Source organism: Lactuca saligna, chromosome 9 (assembly GCF_052625555.1).
Source record: "Lactuca saligna cultivar CGN05327 chromosome 9, ASM5262555v1, whole genome shotgun sequence".
NCBI lineage: Eukaryota > Viridiplantae > Streptophyta > Magnoliopsida > Asterales > Asteraceae > Lactuca > Lactuca saligna.
The window spans coordinates 233,373-251,507 of record NC_136425.1 but is presented as its reverse complement, the minus strand read 5'-3'; the positions used below and the strand labels follow the sequence as shown (position 1 = coordinate 251,507).

Here is an 18,135-nt window from a genome sequence, read left to right as displayed (position 1 = left end):
AGGACGAAGGATTAGGTCCTTATGCTTGGTGGTAGCAACGCGAGGGTTCCGAAGAAAAGGGCCTTTCTCTCTCATTTCTCTTGCGTTTTTGCCTCGTTTTCCGTTCCCGTGCTATCCCGAAGTCCCGATCACATTGCTCAAGTCCCGAGGGTCGTTTGTGCTCCCGAGATTCTCGAGAATCCAGAGAAAATCCGCTTTCTCAAGTCGAAATTTTGTCCCGTTTTCATCCCGCCTCCTCCGATCTTTCAAGTGAGTTCATACCCCTATAATTCACACTTTTAAATGTTTTATGAGTACTTTTATATATTTCAAGGGGGGGAATACAAGTAAAACACTCGATTATTATTGTGTGTTATATAAACTTTCAGTATACGCGTTTTATCAACGTAATCATATGTGATTTATAACTATTATAGGGAAACTTTCATATGTAAATTATACCACGACAACACTTTATCTTTTGAAATAAGAAATTGATTTATGTATTTATATAAATCAGACACCTTGTTTATACTATATTTATGTGTGTCGGTTTTGGTACTACAAAAACTACACTTTTCATAACAAGTGAGCATTTTCACTAAGGGTTTATTATACAAACGAAACACACTTTTAGGAAACTATAATATGTATAGTTTTACGAGAATACTACGAACTTTTACATACATCGAAATACTATTTCAAAAGAAGCTACTTTCATATACAATAACAAACGAACATTTTCACACGTAAATCTGTTTTATACTAAGTTTTGTGAGACATTAAACTTCACGTACGCACGAGTACACATTTCAAGTCCTGTATTATATACCAGAATCCCTTGGAGGGGGAGCATGGTGTTTGTGTATAGATCTATACGGGCTTGACAACCTCGCGCCCTGACTGTTAGCTACAGTACACCATTTGGGGTGACAAACGTCAGAACATTCCAACACCTGAAGAACGTTGTGTATACGCATTCCTTGTCAATAGCATGGTTATAAAACTCACATAGAGTATTAAAAACACATTGATTTACGGGGGTTTTCAGATATAATGGAGGTTTTTTATACATACATAAGTTCATTTATTTTATGCATGAAAAACCCAATTGTGATATAAGTTTGGAACTTCTAACCACTACTCATAGATGGAAAAACATCAACTTTTAACATATATTAGTCTTGATTTAAGGCTACATTTATACCAGTAGGAAATATGAGATTTTCTAGAGACTAACAAACAAAAACGAACCATTTCATTTTCATACAAATACTATCACTAAATGCTTATGAAACTCACCAGCTTAAATGCTGATCTACTCTTTCAAAACTACTTGTATGTCCCAGGGACTCAGTAATTACAGGTACCAAACAGCTTTTGAAGAAGGAACGCTGCGGCACTAGTTCAAATTCATATTTTGACATCATACTGTAATTGGTTTTGAACATGTACTCTTTTAAACAATGTAAACTTTCAATTATATATATATATATATATATATATATATATATATATATATATATATATATATATATGATGGTTGTATTGCTTTCTTTACTATGTATTCAATTGTTACGTTACCACATGAAGTCATCCGCCCCCGAACGTTTTCGTCGTTCCGGTTTGGGGGTGTGACATTTTACTTCCCGAATAATTGGATAATTCAAAACATCCACAGTCGATCATACTTTGGAAGTAAGTAGTGAATTAAGACTGCCATGAATTGGTTTGTAGATTGTATAAGTGTTTAGATATATCAATGGTTTGCTGCAACGTTCATGAGTACTTTTGAAATGGGGATTTAAGTATTGGATCAAAACCCACACTCATAGAATTACTTCATAGAATTTATCACGGGTAATTATGAGATGATAATATCGTATAATCTTTAAACCGAGATATATGGGTTGTTGTTTACGAGTTGGTTGTGCATTGATAATGTGTAAACGCATCAGTAACTTGATGTTATAAAACGTATTGTTGTGTACGATTTGATGTGTAAATAGTACAAACATATAAGTCAAAATTTATTTGTTCCTTTTTCCCTAAGGGGGAAAAAGCGATATCTTGGGCCCCTCAATGATTTGGTGTTGACTTATGTGTCAGGTCCGGTCAGTACTAAATTGATGTGTCCAATTAAGTTCTCTGTCATTACAAATCAGAAATCGAGAAACAAACTATCGTACAATGAGAATGATTTTGTTCCATCTCATTTGCCCACATGATATCTTGCAAAACGGAGGATTATATGATCCCTTATCTTAGGACACGTTACTGACTAGCTCAAAGTTTAACAGCGGCTTTTGAAAGCTACAATGTGCTAGTCAATTTTTTAAGTTGTACTTGCAATTAGAGTTATTAGACTTATCCAAGTGGGAGACTGTTGGATTAGGTGTCTAAGCCCATAACTATAATTTGTATATACTTGAATTGATAGAAGCACAAGTCCTTTTGGGTTGCCTTCACTCTTGCAACTTGACATGATGACTTTTGGAGAGAAGTTAATGAAAATAATATATTAATTTGAAATCATATTATTTAATTAATATTTAATCATAAATTAATTTTGAATTAATTTTGGGATTAAAGAAATTAATTAAAAGTATAGGGGCTGATTTGCAAATCATTGATAGTTATGAAATTGAGCTCTTGAACTCCTTGGATAGGAGTGGACGAAAATTATAGGGTGGCCCTATAAGTTTTCGTCCAAGGCCTTCTAGAAGAGGAGTCCATGGGTTGCTTAGGCCTTAAGCAGGGAATTAGGGTTTCCAACTGCAAACCCTAACTTTGGGACTAAGCAACCACAAGTATATAAGGAGGGTAACTCCTTGGATTTTCAGCAACTTCACTTTAACCCTAGAAGAGACGAAATTCTTGTGTGCCTCCTTACCTCTCCTTCTCATCCTCTTGCAAAGAGTGTTTGTAAGCCATTAGAGGTGTCATATTTAAGGCACGTACTTTCAAGAGTTAAAGATCTACAAGGTTTTCTTGTTATTACTACATAACAAGGTACACATATAAACCCTATTTTGTATAGATTTCGAATTATATACTAGCTTTCTAGGGTTTTCTCAAGAACATAAAATAACCTCAAACATGACTTTTTTTCTCATTTTCAGAAACCTAATGACCATTTGAGAGCCACAACAAGCTCTGGAGTTCCTCAAACTCCAAGAGCATCCATGGAAAGGACCAAAATCATCCAAAATGAACTCAAACTTGAAACAAAAAGATCAAAGGTTAAGGTATGAACTTTATAGCTTCAATAACCCAGAAATCAGAAGAGGGTGATGGATCCAAGCTAGCTCCTTACACCAATATGAATTTCCTCTTTCCTCAAGCTTCACCAAAATCCAAGAACAAGCTCTTCAATCAAGCAAACAAGCTCTCAATCATGCATAGAGGCTAAGGTTTCGAAATGGGGAGATGGGGGTTGATGGAGAAGACCTAATCCATGAATTAAGATGCTTAAAAATAGGAGAAACTCTAAAAAAATCATGGTCTTGGGCTGCAACAGCAACAACGTTCATGGCACCCTTCATGTCACTTCGTGGTGTCCATCAGGATACGCGCACATAACAAGCCATGTTATGTTGTGACCATCCATGCACCATGTCGTGGCATGAGGTTTTCTTCAAAAACCTTATCTTTGACTCCTTTAAGTTACCAACTAATCCATTCTGGAAAACGAGTGTTATAAGTACCTAAAACATTTAAATCCACAACTGTAAGTCAAAGCTTAACGAGTCTTCCCAAAATACCTCACACAACAATACACTTACAATGCATGCACACAAAGACTACATCATGAGGCTAGACCGCAATTCGGAGTCTATAACATCCAAGTCGGGTCGCTCCCCTTGGGCATACAGTATGAACTGGACCACCCGGGTCTCTTGGCCTACAACACAAAGCAAGACCACCTCAACCCAAAAACAATATGTCGACATATGCAAACCACAATAACAAGCAAACACATGTAATCATAACAAATCTATCAGTCTAACAAATCACTACAAAAATCAACATTCTAACATACTAAGGATACATATTGCAACACAAAGTATAGTAAGAAAACTCACCTCCTGGTGAAAGCAGAAATCCCTACAACTCGCCACACGCAATAACCCGTACCACACCCACCAAGCCAAATAAGGATAAATCCTCAATCTAAGACATGAACCCTAAAGTTTGACCTAAAGTCAAACTTGGTCAAAAAGTCAACAGTCGAGTCACCCCGTCATGGCCAACACCATGGCCACGTCGCAGTGGCTAAACACTAAAACAGTCATGAACTCCCTCGTCGCCATGTCGTGGCAGCAACCTTGTCGCATCGTTGTTATGTCATGTCCAACTTAATTCATTAAGCTCTTAATCCTTATTTTTAAAGCTTTAAAGTTCATATATGGATCGATTAAGGCCATGCATGGATAATGTTTCCAAATTTATCCCTTCTCTAGCCTCTAAAAGCCTAGATTTAAAACCCTAACTCAAAAAGGGACCAAATGACCTAGAAAGTTCATGCATGGTTGATTCATGACCAAGATACAAACTTTATGGGACCATAAGGTCCAAGAACTAGCATATATCTTATCAAAGGTCTCGGAGTTGCTTCAAACTCCAAGGATTCATTTCCAAAAGCAAAAAAGGGACTTAATCACATCATAAGCAACTCATAAAATCGAAAGGTATGAAGTTTATACCTTCTAGAGCCTAAGGATTGAAGTAGAAGCAACCCTCAACAGCAACAAGTCACACACAAGCTTGAATCACCCTCTCCTTCTTAAAAGAAACTTGAAAGACCAATAACACACACACACACATAGACACTCGACGGTTTCTCTTAAAGGGATGGAGGCGGGAGTTGAGAGAAAACCCTAGCCATAATGTTGTTTAAATAGGGCTTTAAGACCCGAAATTAGGATTTCTTATTTGGTCGTCGCCACATCGTGGCCATTGCATGATCACATCGTGGTGATTGAAAACACGCGTCTCTTTATGGAGTGCTAACACGTCGTGGTGAGCTTCAGCACCACGTCGTGGAAGCCATAAAACTCTCAAAAATAACAAGGTTGGGTCTCGAGAGCAATACCTAGGAATAGATGTTACAACAAAAGGCAATAGGGAAGATGATGATTAAAGTTTTAGGAAGCCTATTAGTAGTCCTTTGACAGTGTGAAGAATTTGGCTAGGATATCCCCTTGTGTTACTATAAGGTAAGGCTATAAGGAGTGGGGGTCGCCACCCTCGCTAGCAAGCGCCAAACATCGCTCCATGGCTTACGCCAAGGGGGTCGCCAAGGAAGCCTCGTCATGGCTGTAGCGAGAAAGAAGAGAGAAAATTTGGGGTCAAAGGGTTGGGTTTAACAGCTATAATGCTTTGCCAACTTTTTTTAAAATGTCTTTTTTTATATAAAAAAAAATAGTCGTTTTTATTAAGAAAATCAATTTTCTAACTTCTTATCAACCACTATAAATAAACACATAAACCTCTACATTTCAACACACATAAATCTCAATACATCTCTCAAAATCTTTATCCTTTTATAAAAATGTCTTCATCATCGTCATCTTCCTGAGGTGATGCTCTCGAAACCGTAATACAAGCAGGCATCGACATACGTAAAATACTAGAATAAGCAATTAAGCTAGGAGTGAGCATTGTGCAACGTAAACGAAAAAGATATATCCAAAGAGAACGTGAAACAGTCCACCAACGTCTCATGTATGATTATTTTGACGAACATCTCTTCAAAGATATTACTTTTCTCTACGGTTCCGAATGCATAAAGATTTATTTCTACGTATTGTTGAAGGCGTGAGTGGAGCATATGATTATATCTGGCAATGCTCGGATGCAAAAGATACGTTAGGCTTTGATCCAATTCAAAAATGTACAACTTTATTTCATATGTTAGAATACGTTTCCCTCCCCGATGCACAAGACGAGAGTTTCACGATTCCTGCATGTACCACATGAGAAAGTCTTCACAGATTTTGTAGATCTATCATGTCTTTGTACGGTTCATGTTATTTGCGTCATCCTGCTTCGAGTAACACTCAAAAGTTGTATGCTAATATGGTGGTTAAGAATGGATAATGAGAATGAGGATAGTAAACAATGTAGTAATCCATTTCGATCTTCAACGCCATTTGATCAATCATCTTTAGATGATTGACAACCTTGATTTTAATATGCCACCCGAAGATGAATTGGAAGGCCAATTTATGGACGAATACATGTTGCTTTAGTTATGATGTGTTGTTTTTTTATGTATTAAGTCGTGTTTCTACGTATTAAGTCATGTTTTAATTTATTTAGTCGTATTTTAAGTTATAATTTATTGTAACTTTTTTATTTAATATGAAATGTTTGTGTTTTATAAAAATGTAATTTATTTAAAATGAGAAAAAAAAAATCAAAAATGCATCTAGGAGCTAAGGGTGCTACCACACCCCAAGAAATGCTAAGGAAAGCATACCTTAAGATGGCAGCACAAAAATAAGGTAGCAGTGTGTACTAAGGGTACTACCACTCCCTCCAGCCTAAAGTTTTTTATCTATGTACATAAGCTTTTGATTATTATACATGCAATATAGTTTAATTTGATCGCCTTGGTTTAATTTAGGGTAAATTACATGAATAGTCCATGTGGTTTGGGGTAACAATATTTTGTTCATATCTCTTTTTTAACTCGAAATGTCCTTGTAGTTTGGATTTATTTTGGATTTGGTCCCTAACAGAATTGAAATGGTTGTTATACTTTTTTCTTTTTTTATCTTTCTTTTTTTGTATTTCTTTTCATTTTACAATTATTAGAGTAAATTACAAAATTGATCCATGTGGTTGGGCCCAATTCACAATAATAATCCACGTATTGAAAACGTAAGATTGATGGTTTGTAGGGTTTACAGTCCATAACAATAAAGTCCACCAGACCAATAGTGTTAAGTTAGTTTCGTTAATAGTATGTGAAAAGCTACTTTTTCCCCCACCCATATGTTATAACCCTAACTCGACACTCGGTCCCTCCTTATTCTTTCTCCTTCTTGACGACAGTCCGCTCCCAGGATCATCACCTACAAAACTCGACATCTCCAACACCAACACCATCGACGGTCGGCTAACAATAGCAGCGTCATCAACAACATCTCCATTACAACCTTCTTCGATTTCAGTTTAGAATCTATCTTTCCTTTGATTTCAATTTTGCTTAGATATATATTGTTGATTTGTGAACCAGATGCCATTTAGGTTAGTATTTTAGGTTGTTTTAGGTTGGGGTTAGAAGTTGAATTTTTGGAAATGAAATGAAAATTTGAATCACTTATATTTCATTTCAGGTCTTGAAGTCACTCTAGTCATACTAGGTGAATTTCAAGCACCCACTGGAAAAGATTGTCTTCGTGCGAAGAATAGGGACATAATACGAGGTGAATTTCAAGCACCCACCGAAAAACATTGTCTTCCTAATGGAAATGTTAAGGCTCCACCACAAATAAGACAACAATGTTTAGTCTTCTAGACAATCAGTTGTTTGGTTATGTTTTTAAAGACAATGTGTGGTTTGGTAATGTACTTTAAAGACAATTTGTTATTTGGTTATGTTTGTTGAAGAAAATGGTTACTAATGTACTTTAAAGACAATGTGCTAGTCTTTGTGTGTTGTTATCCTTGTTGTGATTGTAATATTAGTGTCAAGTGCAATGATGGTATGGCATTGGGATGGTGATGTAGTGACAATGAGGGAGGTGGTAGTATGGCAGTGGGATGGTGGTGTGGTGACAGCAAGGGGGTTGGTGATAGGGCAATGGGATTGTGGTGTGGTGGTAGTAAGGTAAGTGCATTTTAAGGATTAAATTGTTTAGTCATTGAAGTGGTTTTTAGTCCTAGTGTGTTGTGGGGTTAAATTGGTTCAAAAGACACAGATGTGACGATAGATGTGATGGTGGTGTAGTGGTAGTCATGGTGGTGGTGTTAGATGTAGACCAAAAGTGTTTCATTAAGATATTTTTAGTTTAAGAGTAATTTAGTCTTTTCCAGGTTTTTTTAGTATTTCGGTAGTGGTTGCAGCAACAAATGGTGGTGATATTGTGATGGTAGTTGTAGCAGTGAGTGGTGGGTGGAGGTGGGTCAATGTTATGGTGGTTATGCTAGTTAGTATTTATATGAATTTATTAGTAGCTAATTAATACAAGATAATACATAAGGGCAAAATGATCAATAAAAAATCTAGGGTTATTATCAATCTAGCCCAGCCAACTTTCACTTTTTGGTTTAAAAGGTCCTTCATGTTATTTTTTTGCATCCTAGGGGATTAAACTTTCAAATTATAGATTAAATAGAGGATGCAAAAAATAAAAATAAAAAACTCTTATCTCTTTCACCTAAATAAAAAATAAAAAAAGGTCCTTCAGTTGCCTAGATGAGTTGGCGTCCACACAGCATTTGGTCAACTGAAATTATTCATGTGGAGCTCACATGCTGTGCAGGTGGATGTTTCCTATTAAAATAAAAAATAAAAAAAATAAAAAAAACTCTTATCTCTTTCACCTAAATAAAATCAAAGAGCCACAAAATCATGTAACCCTAAGAATAAGAACCTGTGTTCGTCTTTTTTTTTTCTACATCTTTGCCGGCAACAGAATTGACCCAAAAATTGACAATAGTTGTGTTCTCCCCCAAAATCAACGAATCTGACGCAAAATTGACTCCAAAATAACCAGATTATAACCTGGAATTGAATGCAGGTTATGTGACAATTCCATGGGCTGGTTATGTAGGAGCTCTAGTGACCTTCTACATTATCCGAATTCGATTCTGAGTAACCAATGATTAAGACTGTAAACTGATCTGATCATGAGCTTGTCGGGACACTAAGTGTGTACCGTCATAGTAATAGTCACCGAAAAGTACTTAGAGGGGGAATACAATGAAGAAGCATAACGAAGCGACGCCGATAAAGATGAATATCACTTTATCTGTTTTGTTTGTCATTTATTTCTGAAAGTGAACTTTTTCATAACTTTCACAATACTTCTGATTAGGTACAACTTCGACTGAATCGAACACCAAATTCGACTGAAACAAAATCGGATTTACAAACCTGGAATTGAATGCAGGTTATGTGGGAGTTCCATAAGCGAGGAAGGAACTGGGCATAGACGACAGTTGTCGGATAAAATAGATCGGATAATTGTCGGGACTGAATGCAACTCATTGGGTGTTTTGCAGGTGGGTGTTCCAGTGGTGATCCAAATCTACATCAACCTCGAGCATTCCCCCTTTCCTAGATTTCTAACAAAATCATATAACAAATTAAGCAAATCTTCATGAATTCTAACAAAAGATTTGATCCTTTACCTGTCATTCGAGAACAATTTCAAAATCAGGTTGTGTTTCTGGAAGCAAGTCAAATAGACGAGAAGGTCAAAGAAATGGGAGAAGAAATCACTGGAAGGTGCATTTCCAAAAAAAAAAAAAAGCCACATGGCTTATTCTTTTAAATTTTTGTTTCTAAAAAGAAAATGAAAAGTCAAACAAGCTTTCTGCAACCGGTAAAACCGGCTTAAAATATGGTCCATACCTTTATCAGCAGGTAAAACATAAGTTTATGCCCCTAGGATGCAAAAAAATAACATGAGGGACCTTTTAAATCAAAACGTGATAGTTGGTTGGGTTACCATGACAATAACCGATAAAGTGATAGTTGATAGTGGTTGCAGCAACAAATGGTGGTGATACTGTGATGGTGGTTGTAGCAGTGAGTGGTGGATGGAGGTGGGTTGATGTTATGGTGGTGATGCTAGTTAGTATTTATATGAATTTATTAGTAGCTAATTAATACAAGATAATACATAAGGGCAAAATGATCAATAAAAAATCTAACACCTACTAACTTAACACTAACGGATAACGGTATGGGGAACTTGATTGTTACGACTTGTAAACCAGAGGAGCCCTCACCGTTATTTTTTCAATACTTGGACTATAAGTGTGAATTGGGCACAACCATGTACGGGTTGATTTCTTTGATCTCGCCTAAGAAAATGAAGGGGTTGGAGAAGGGATGATGACAGACCTAGGTCGGAGAAGACGGAAGGAGTAGAAAGGAGGGGATAAGGTGGTCATCAAAGAGGTTGATTTCTTTGATTATCACCAGAGAAAACAAAGTATGATGTGGGGAGGGGATGCCGGCTGGCCTAGGTTGGAGAAGACAAACAGGGTGGAAGAGAAGGGATCAGGTATAAACTCTTGATAATTTTATAGTGATAAAAATAGAAAATATAGAATAAAAAAGGGTAATATAGACAATTTATGTATGTTAGAGACAAAATTCAAAACAAATCCAAACCATATGGAGCTCCCGAGTGTAAAAGAAAAGTTAGTGACCAAATACACAAATTACCCCAAAACCATAGGGACCATTTATGTAATTTACTTTTTAATTTATAAAATTATGGTTTAAGTTGTAATTTATTAAAGTAGTTTTATTCATAATCAAAAACAACTGGCACGAAAACAAATCACAAGAACCAAAACACTTGCCAAAACATAAAAATGACTTGCCCCATAATCATAAAGAATGATAAAATTTACTCAGTTACTTGTAGTACACACCTTGTGACAAAAAATTACTTACCTCAGCTGCAACATCATAAGCACTCTCCACACATTTACCTAAAGCCACCCCAGACACATAGTTGCCACCGAGAAACATACCTTGAAATCCACCGTTGCTCAGAGCAACTTTTGCAGAATCTAGAATGTCATAATGACCAATCAGAAACTGCGGGATTGCTCGAGGCCACACCCGCACTCCCAAAGTCAATGGATCTCCCGCATCACGCCTTATCAGCATCTTCCGTAGGTCACGGTCAACCGCATCCACAATTTGGCCCTCCGTCTTATCATCAAATTATAATTTATAAATAAATCCATGTTTTTAAAATATTATAAAAAATAATAATAAAAAAAAAAAAACAAACAAACAAACAAACAAACTTAAGTCTTACCTTTGATAGGATTTCAGGATTTGTAGCCCCTCCTATGTAGTTCAAGAGCAAAACCCTTCCAGGTGGCGCTCGGTTAGGGAAAAGAGATGAACTGTAGATCGTGCCTGAACAATCAAAAATATTAACATAAAGTATTAAAGAGAGAGAGAGAGAGAGAGAGAGAGAGAGAGAGAGAGAGAGAGAGAGAGAGAGAGAAAGAAAAAAAAGTCACCTAAAGTTTCCACCCCTTGACTTCGTGGATGCAACTGCCCAAAACCCTTGAGTTGACCATCAATCAAACGGTCAGCACGAATTGCATCTTTTGGATATGAAACAGATACAGCTGCAACCGGAGGATAATAAAACTTTGACAATTCATCTGCTGCACCCAACTGAAATAATAATAAAAATAATAATAAAATTTCGCATTCAAAAACTGTTTGAGCATACCACCATTATTCTTTAACATACCGAAAGAGGACGCAACAAGTCACTCGCCACGTAGGAAGGAACAGTCATCACAATGGTTTTAGTCCGCAAACTTTGAAATCCGTTTGGTGTTTCATATGTCAAGTTATAACCTCTACTTTCCAATTTTGAAATACTCGTGAGCTTCCAAGACAATTTCACTCTGCTACCCAACCTAATAAAAATTTGTGAAATCATCAAAACAATCTGGAAACATATTCACATAGAATTAAAAATCATTAAAATTACCTGGATGAGATTGCTTTAGGCAACATTGCTTGTCCTTTCCTAAAAGATCCAACAGTTTGGCCCTTTGGTTTGGGTAACCTCCTGTCCACATATTCAAGCATCTTTATAAAAATATAAAAGATCCAACAGAAGAGTTTGGGGTTAAGAATATTACGGGTCCCGCGGAGGCTTTTCAGTATTATTTCTGTCCCGAATTGCCTTGAAGGCTCCACCAACAATGCTACCCCCGTTTTGCTCGAGGTTCCAGACCTTTCCAAATGCTGCTTTCATACTAAGTTTTGAGGGATCGCCAGCATAAACACCTGAGCAAAATGGTTCTATCAACCGTTCGAAAACTTCATCTCCAAGATTGCGTCTAACAAACTCCTCAACCGATTCTTCACGGTCCTGTTACAACTTAGAATGTGATGTCATGATATGATTATGATGTAGAATGAGGAATGGAATGGAATGGATTATGGAGTACAAACTGGGGGTGAAGGACGGAATCCAAGAGCACCAAAACCGGCTCTGACTTTTCCAGGAAAGCTCATGAGGTCAAAGAAAGGGATGTCGGCTGGTTTGGACGGAACTGGTTTCAATTCACCCCCCCATAATACAAACCGCGGTGCAGTTGGGTCACCTAACACCAGATCATCCTTCAACCCGCTATCCACCTGAAATATGCATATCACTATGAATTAACACCATATTTTATCCAAACATTCTAGCAAAATTACTGCATTTCAAGTAAGCTTAAGTGAGGATATATGAGGGAGGTACGATTCCAGAGGGTAAAGGATCCGTAGAATCTTCAAGTGAGTGAGGATATATGAGGTACTTGGCTTCCTGCTAATGCCTTGATGGGAACTAAAAAGTCTGGATATGAAGAATTTGATCTCTAAAAATCATATCCACTCTTGTCCATCTTAATCAAGCACCTCGATAGCAAGGATGTCAGCGGATTTTTGTGTCGATGATGTCACAAAGGCAATATATTGAGGAAGTCAAAGCCAATGAATAATCAGTCCGCAGGGGTGAGTGCAGAGAAAATAAAAAAATTGTGCTGGCTATAACACATGGAGGGGATCTTGCTTTATTTGAGAGTCTTATTGCATCTACTATGTGGTGGGTGCCAGCTGTGAAAGAATTCCTTGGTGTTATGCACAGTAACCCTTCCTGCATGCTCACAAGACGAATCCTCCACAGACTGGACCTGCATCTTTGGATCACGACCCATATGTCAATGTTGCAAATGGTTTGGATTGTTCTCCAAACCCTAGGCTTGAGGACAAGCCTGTTTCAAGACGGTGGTATTGATAGAGAACGGGTCAAATATTAACATAGAGCAAACATGGAGGGACCTGGTTGTAATGTTTATTACTTTATGTTTTACACGTCACTCTAGAATCATCCTTTGTTAGGTTAAATAGCATGAGTCATAGCAGTAGTGGGATTCATTAAGTATTTTGCATTTGTATTTTGAGTCTTCGGCATTAGCTTGGGCAGGAGGTCATCTCTTTGAGATCCTCTCTGGTTTAGGTCAGGAAGGACAATCATTTGATTAACTTCTCTGAATTGTTATTCTCTTATTTCCACGTGAAGTTCATAGTAATCAAGCATTCAATTTCTGTTCTTCATTATTGTGTTATCGATTCCTATCACACGACCAAGCTCACTTAACAAGTTAACATGAGGAACACAGCCAATAAGTGGCATAGCAGCTTGACAAGTCCAATTATTACAATGCAATAATCCTACCAATGAACAAGGAGCAACATTGTCTCAAACCACTTGAAGGCTTGTTTCTTTTCTATAAAAATCCTCAAGATTTAATTCAAGGTCCACTGGTAGTGACCTCATTGATCGATTAGATATTAGATAACTTGAAAGAGATCTACTAGCACGTCTTGCAAATGCACTGCAAGGCCCATCATTTAGTTTAATTAGTGATGCCATCATAGTTGTGAACTCATGACTCAAAAATGTAAATTTTCTACTCGTGACTCAACTTGTAAGAGCCACGGTATTACAATATATACATCATACACATATACAGACATAATATTTTGGGAAATTATATATATGAGTAGTAACTGGAATGTACCAAAGCTGGAAGTGTTGGGCTTGAATATAAATATTGAGAAGTGATGGGCTTAAATATAAAATATAGAAACGCCAATTTGACTTCAAAGCTTGGATATCATATGAAAAAACTTAAGGTTTTCTAGAGAAGTTGTTGAGAAAGGTGACAAGCCAACTGGAAACACACTTTTTAATGGATATAGTTTGAAGGTGAGTGAGAGAGATGCCAACTAAGGGGCTGAATATATAGGGATGCCTAGTCGAATATAGTTAGAGGTTGTTTCTTTTCTAGAATTAATAAAATGTCTGAATAGGAATAAATGACGATTATACCCTCTTTTATAAAATTTATGTTTAAAATAAAATAACTTATCAATTTAATAATAGTCAAATATATGATTATAAAAAATAATTAATAATAAATTAAAAAATTAAAAACACACACACACACTATAGATATATTTGATTGTTAAAATAATGAATTATGTCTTCACGGAATCACGGTTCTATTTTAAAGTATTTAAATAATAAATGGTTTCATATTTAAAAAATAATACAAAATAAAGGCATAATCTCATATCTATCATTGTTATCTGGAAAATGAAGATTTAAATCTATAAAGTATCCATATCTTCACTTAGCATGTTAAGTCATGATTTATATATTAAGTAAAAAAGAAACATTCATATATCTGAATCTATTAAGTTTGGTTCATGTTAAATCCATAGTCAAAAAGAAACGGCCACTAAGCAATGAGAAGCTAGAGGTACAGGGGAGATTTTGGAGGCTATACGCCATTTCTATCCACCTTGAGGACAAGGTTTTAGATTAGGGTAATGTGGGAAATCAGCAAAACAAAAAAGCATCTTCTTAGTGCATGGGTAATTTAGATATTTTACCTTGTTTTAGTTTGTTACATGCAGTACTTATAGGAGGTACAGCAGGTGAGAGAAGGGATCTTTTGTAAAAATCTGGTAATTCTACCATTGGGAGAGGCTAGGCTCTTGAATCCCTAGTAAATCATTAGGGTTACCTTGTTCATTTTGGTGTATTTTGAGTATTAATCGGTACATTGAAGCTTTTATTGATTTGTTGCTTTTTTTCTGATTTCAACTTATTAGTCAGTTTATAGCATAGAATGTTAATATAATTTACCAGAGGAAAGTAACAAATGCAAAGAGGAGAGAAGTTGTCTAAGTTGAAGGAGTGATTGTGCTAGCTAAACTTGGAAAACCAAGTTCTCATATCAAAGATGTCCTTGAGGAATCTGTGAAGACAGAACTAATCTAGACTAGCCAGCATTTCCCAATCCTTCCTTCTGAAATATGGTAACTCAAGACTCAGAAACGGTGAATAACTATAGCTGTTTCTATAGAAGAGAGAAAACATATAACCATAGAATGAGGAGATATTGTAAAATCATAAATGTGAAACAGTAGAATCTAAGAAATAGGTCATGGAATGTAATGGATCCAAATCTGAACCACAAACATAGGACTTGAGTAAAAGGAAATTTAACCAAATGTATTGAGGTTTTCTCCTCCATGGTACAAGAGATAAATTCAGATATACCTAGTCATAGCGGGAAGAGTCATATGCTCCCTTTAAAAACGAGGTCCAGACTTTTGTTTTATCTCGACCACGGTATTTTCCAAAGATATAAGGTATATGAATATGATTACTAACTTAAAATCAACACTCTTCAAGATTTGTGTTGCTTGTTACAAAGTTTATCCCTAAGAATTTATAATGAAAGGAAATCACGACATACCACCATGGTGAGCATAGCATCAGATGGCTGGAAGCTGTTAGGACCTTCTTCCCAGAGATACCCATCCCTTTCAACCGTTGAGATATTGCCCCCGACTCTGTCTCGTGCCTCGGTGACAATCAGATCCGGAGAGACAGCGGCGTGTTTGGTCGCTAGGGCCTGCGCAATGCAAAGGCCGCTAATGCCGGCGCCCACAATGACACAGTCCAGCAATGACTGGGAGTTGGACTCATTTGAAATAGGAGGAGTAATTGGGGAATCCTTGGCAATTGAGCAGCGGAACCTCCACCTATTGCATTTGCGATGCGCCGGAGCATAGGTGATGAGGTTCCTACGATTCTTTGACGTCAACGACCCTCCGGAAACAGGTAGCGGAAGGGACGACCAACTACGGGAACCAACGTCTGTGAGAGATGTCATCTTATCTGCTTCTCTTCTAAATCTGTAATTTCATTCTCCGGGTTTACAAGTCCTGCCGATTTTGCCAAAAGAATAAATAAATAATTACGTATTTTTATTTTCAGTGATTTACAAGTTTTAACTTTTTAACTTTTAATTTTATTTAATTTAGAGTAAATGACAAAAATCGTCCTTGTGTTTATGTGAAAATCAATAATTTGATCATTAAAAAGTTGTTGATTTCATCCCATGGTTTGTTTTGATTCAGATCCCCATCATTGGGGTTGTTTATTTTTTTGTTAAATAAACATAAAGTTACTAATTTACCCTTAACTTATACTAGTTATTTTAAAGTTGGCATGATATGCTCTCCATCTTCGATCATTTAGTGACCCACCCAGTCTCCCTCTTCTTCCCATCCATACCATTCTCTAGGAACCTCATTGCAGCAACAAGTTCACTCCATTGACCTCCCATCACTTTCCCAAAGAGGGAAAAAGGGGGAAAAACTGATGTGTCCTTCCAAAGTCCATGGAAAACGAGACCAAAGAGTTGTAACACCTATTTTAGCTAAATGGTTCATTTATGTTTTTGGTTCAATTAAAGATGTAAAATCATGGATTTTAAGATGATCACGACATACGGAAAGGAGGCCTCACGACATGACCATCGATGCAAAAGCGCACACTCATCTTTGTGGGTCACAACGTGACAAGTAAGTGGTCACACGACGTGATGGCTACCTAGGGGTTAACTTGTAACATCCGGTTTCGAGAAGTTTATTATTTCGGGATTGTGGACGATAAATGGATCAAGTAAAGGCCTTAGGCTTCAAGGGAATATGGTTTAGAATCTATTGGATGTTGATAATATTGGTTATGTGATCTAAGCCTTGGTTTTGTGTTTTAGTGTCAAAGGAGAAAGTGGCAAAAGTGATGTTTCAAGCTTCCTTTATGGATTATGGTTTTTTGTTCAGCATGTGCTAAGCCAAAATTAACTTGATAGAAGTGTATGGATCGTCAATACCTTTTCGTGGATATAAAGATTGACGAAAACGAGGTTGTAACACCCAAAGTCTGGAAGGCCAAGAAAGGAAAGAAAACCCTAATTTTAAAGGGCGGCTCGGCGAGTCCAAGGAGGAACTCGGCGAGTCCGAGCGGGATCCGGGTCGAGGAGTAAGTGACCGACTCGGCGAGTCGGCCAAGGGGACTCGACGAGTCTGGTCTGTGCGAGGAAAACCCTAAATTCGGGACTTGGAGCTTATTTAAGCGCCTCATTCTCCTCCTTAGGGTTCCTTTACTGCCTCTCTAACCCAGAACACCAAACCCTAGCCGCCATATCCATTGTTTGAGCCATTTGTTGCCTTGAAGGGTGCATTAAAGCTTGGAGAAGGAAGAAGGAATTTGGAGGTGCAGGAAAGGACTATAGATCTGGGATTGTGAGAATATTTTTGAGCATTTAGAGGTAATAAACTAGTTCGTGGACTCTTTTGCACCTAGATCTATGTGTGGTTGTTGGGGCTTTTTAGCCATAATGATATCCATTTGAGTTAGAAGTCAAGTCTGAAGTTGCTACTTCGGATCTAAGCATATTATGGTCTTGAGAAGCATAAAGTATCTACCCTTGAGTTGATTATGGAGCCTCTTTGCCTTAATCCTTCTCTACACGTAAAGTTTGCAAATTTACGTGAGGAATAGGCTTGGGAAGGGTAGATCTACAGTTTGGAGTCCATGCATGACTCAAAAGTCCTCTGTATGTAAGGAGATCTGAATGGACTCGGCGAGTCCTTTGAGTGGACTCGGCGAGTAGCATGAAGAGTAGGAGCAACTCGACGAGTGGGATGAACAGCTCGTCGAGTCAGATGAAGATTGCCTTGTACTCAGTGAGTCTGTTCTTGGACTTGGTGAGTCAGGACGCGAAACCCCAAACCCTTCGAGTTGAGACTCGAATCAGTGACTCGAGTGGAGACTCGGTGAGTTGGACAGGTCAGGACTCAGAAATCGGTAGACTCGACGAGTCATGGACTGACTCGGCGAGTCGAGACGCGAAAGGAAGGACTCTGAATATATGAACTCGGCGATTCAGTATGTTGACTCGGCGAGTTGCGTTGACCTGGGAGGTTGACCTTGACCAGGACTTTGACCTTGGCCAGAGTTGACTTGGTTGTCTCTCGGGGGTCAGTTAGACTCAGTGTTGCTTTGATATTGG

General features: G+C 37.4%; 1 protein-coding gene across 1 annotated transcript; it reads right to left on the bottom strand.

The window, feature by feature from the left end:
- Positions 1 to 10,526: 10,526 nt before the first annotated feature.
- On the bottom strand, positions 10,527 to 16,001 carry LOC145017901 (Flavin containing amine oxidoreductase family). The gene is made up of 8 exons (XM_078975852.1): positions 15,529 to 16,001; positions 12,164 to 12,349; positions 11,848 to 12,080; positions 11,694 to 11,774; positions 11,448 to 11,619; positions 11,209 to 11,368; positions 10,998 to 11,101; positions 10,527 to 10,888 (listed from the first exon to the last, which is right to left on the bottom strand). The coding sequence occupies exons 1-8, from the start codon at positions 15,946 to 15,948 to the stop codon at positions 10,586 to 10,588; spliced, it is 1,659 nt and encodes a 552-aa protein (XP_078831978.1). The 5' UTR covers positions 15,949 to 16,001; the 3' UTR covers positions 10,527 to 10,585.
- Between the last annotated feature and the right edge of the window lie 2,134 nt (positions 16,002 to 18,135).

What these genes read in the sequence shown, in the direction of transcription:
- LOC145017901 (XM_078975852.1), bottom strand. Translation starts at nt 15,948, where the DNA reads ATGACATCTCTCACAGACGTTGGTTCCCGTAGTTGGTCGTCCCTTCCG. An exon ending in GAAAAGCCTCCGCGGGACCC is followed by an intron (nt 11,775 to 11,847) that starts GTAATATTCTTA and finishes ATATGTGGACAG; the next exon opens with GAGGTTACCCAAACCAAAGG. An exon ending in TCAAGGGGTGGAAACTTTAG is followed by an intron (nt 11,102 to 11,208) that starts GTGACTTTTTTT and finishes TTGATTGTTCAG; the next exon opens with GCACGATCTACAGTTCATCT.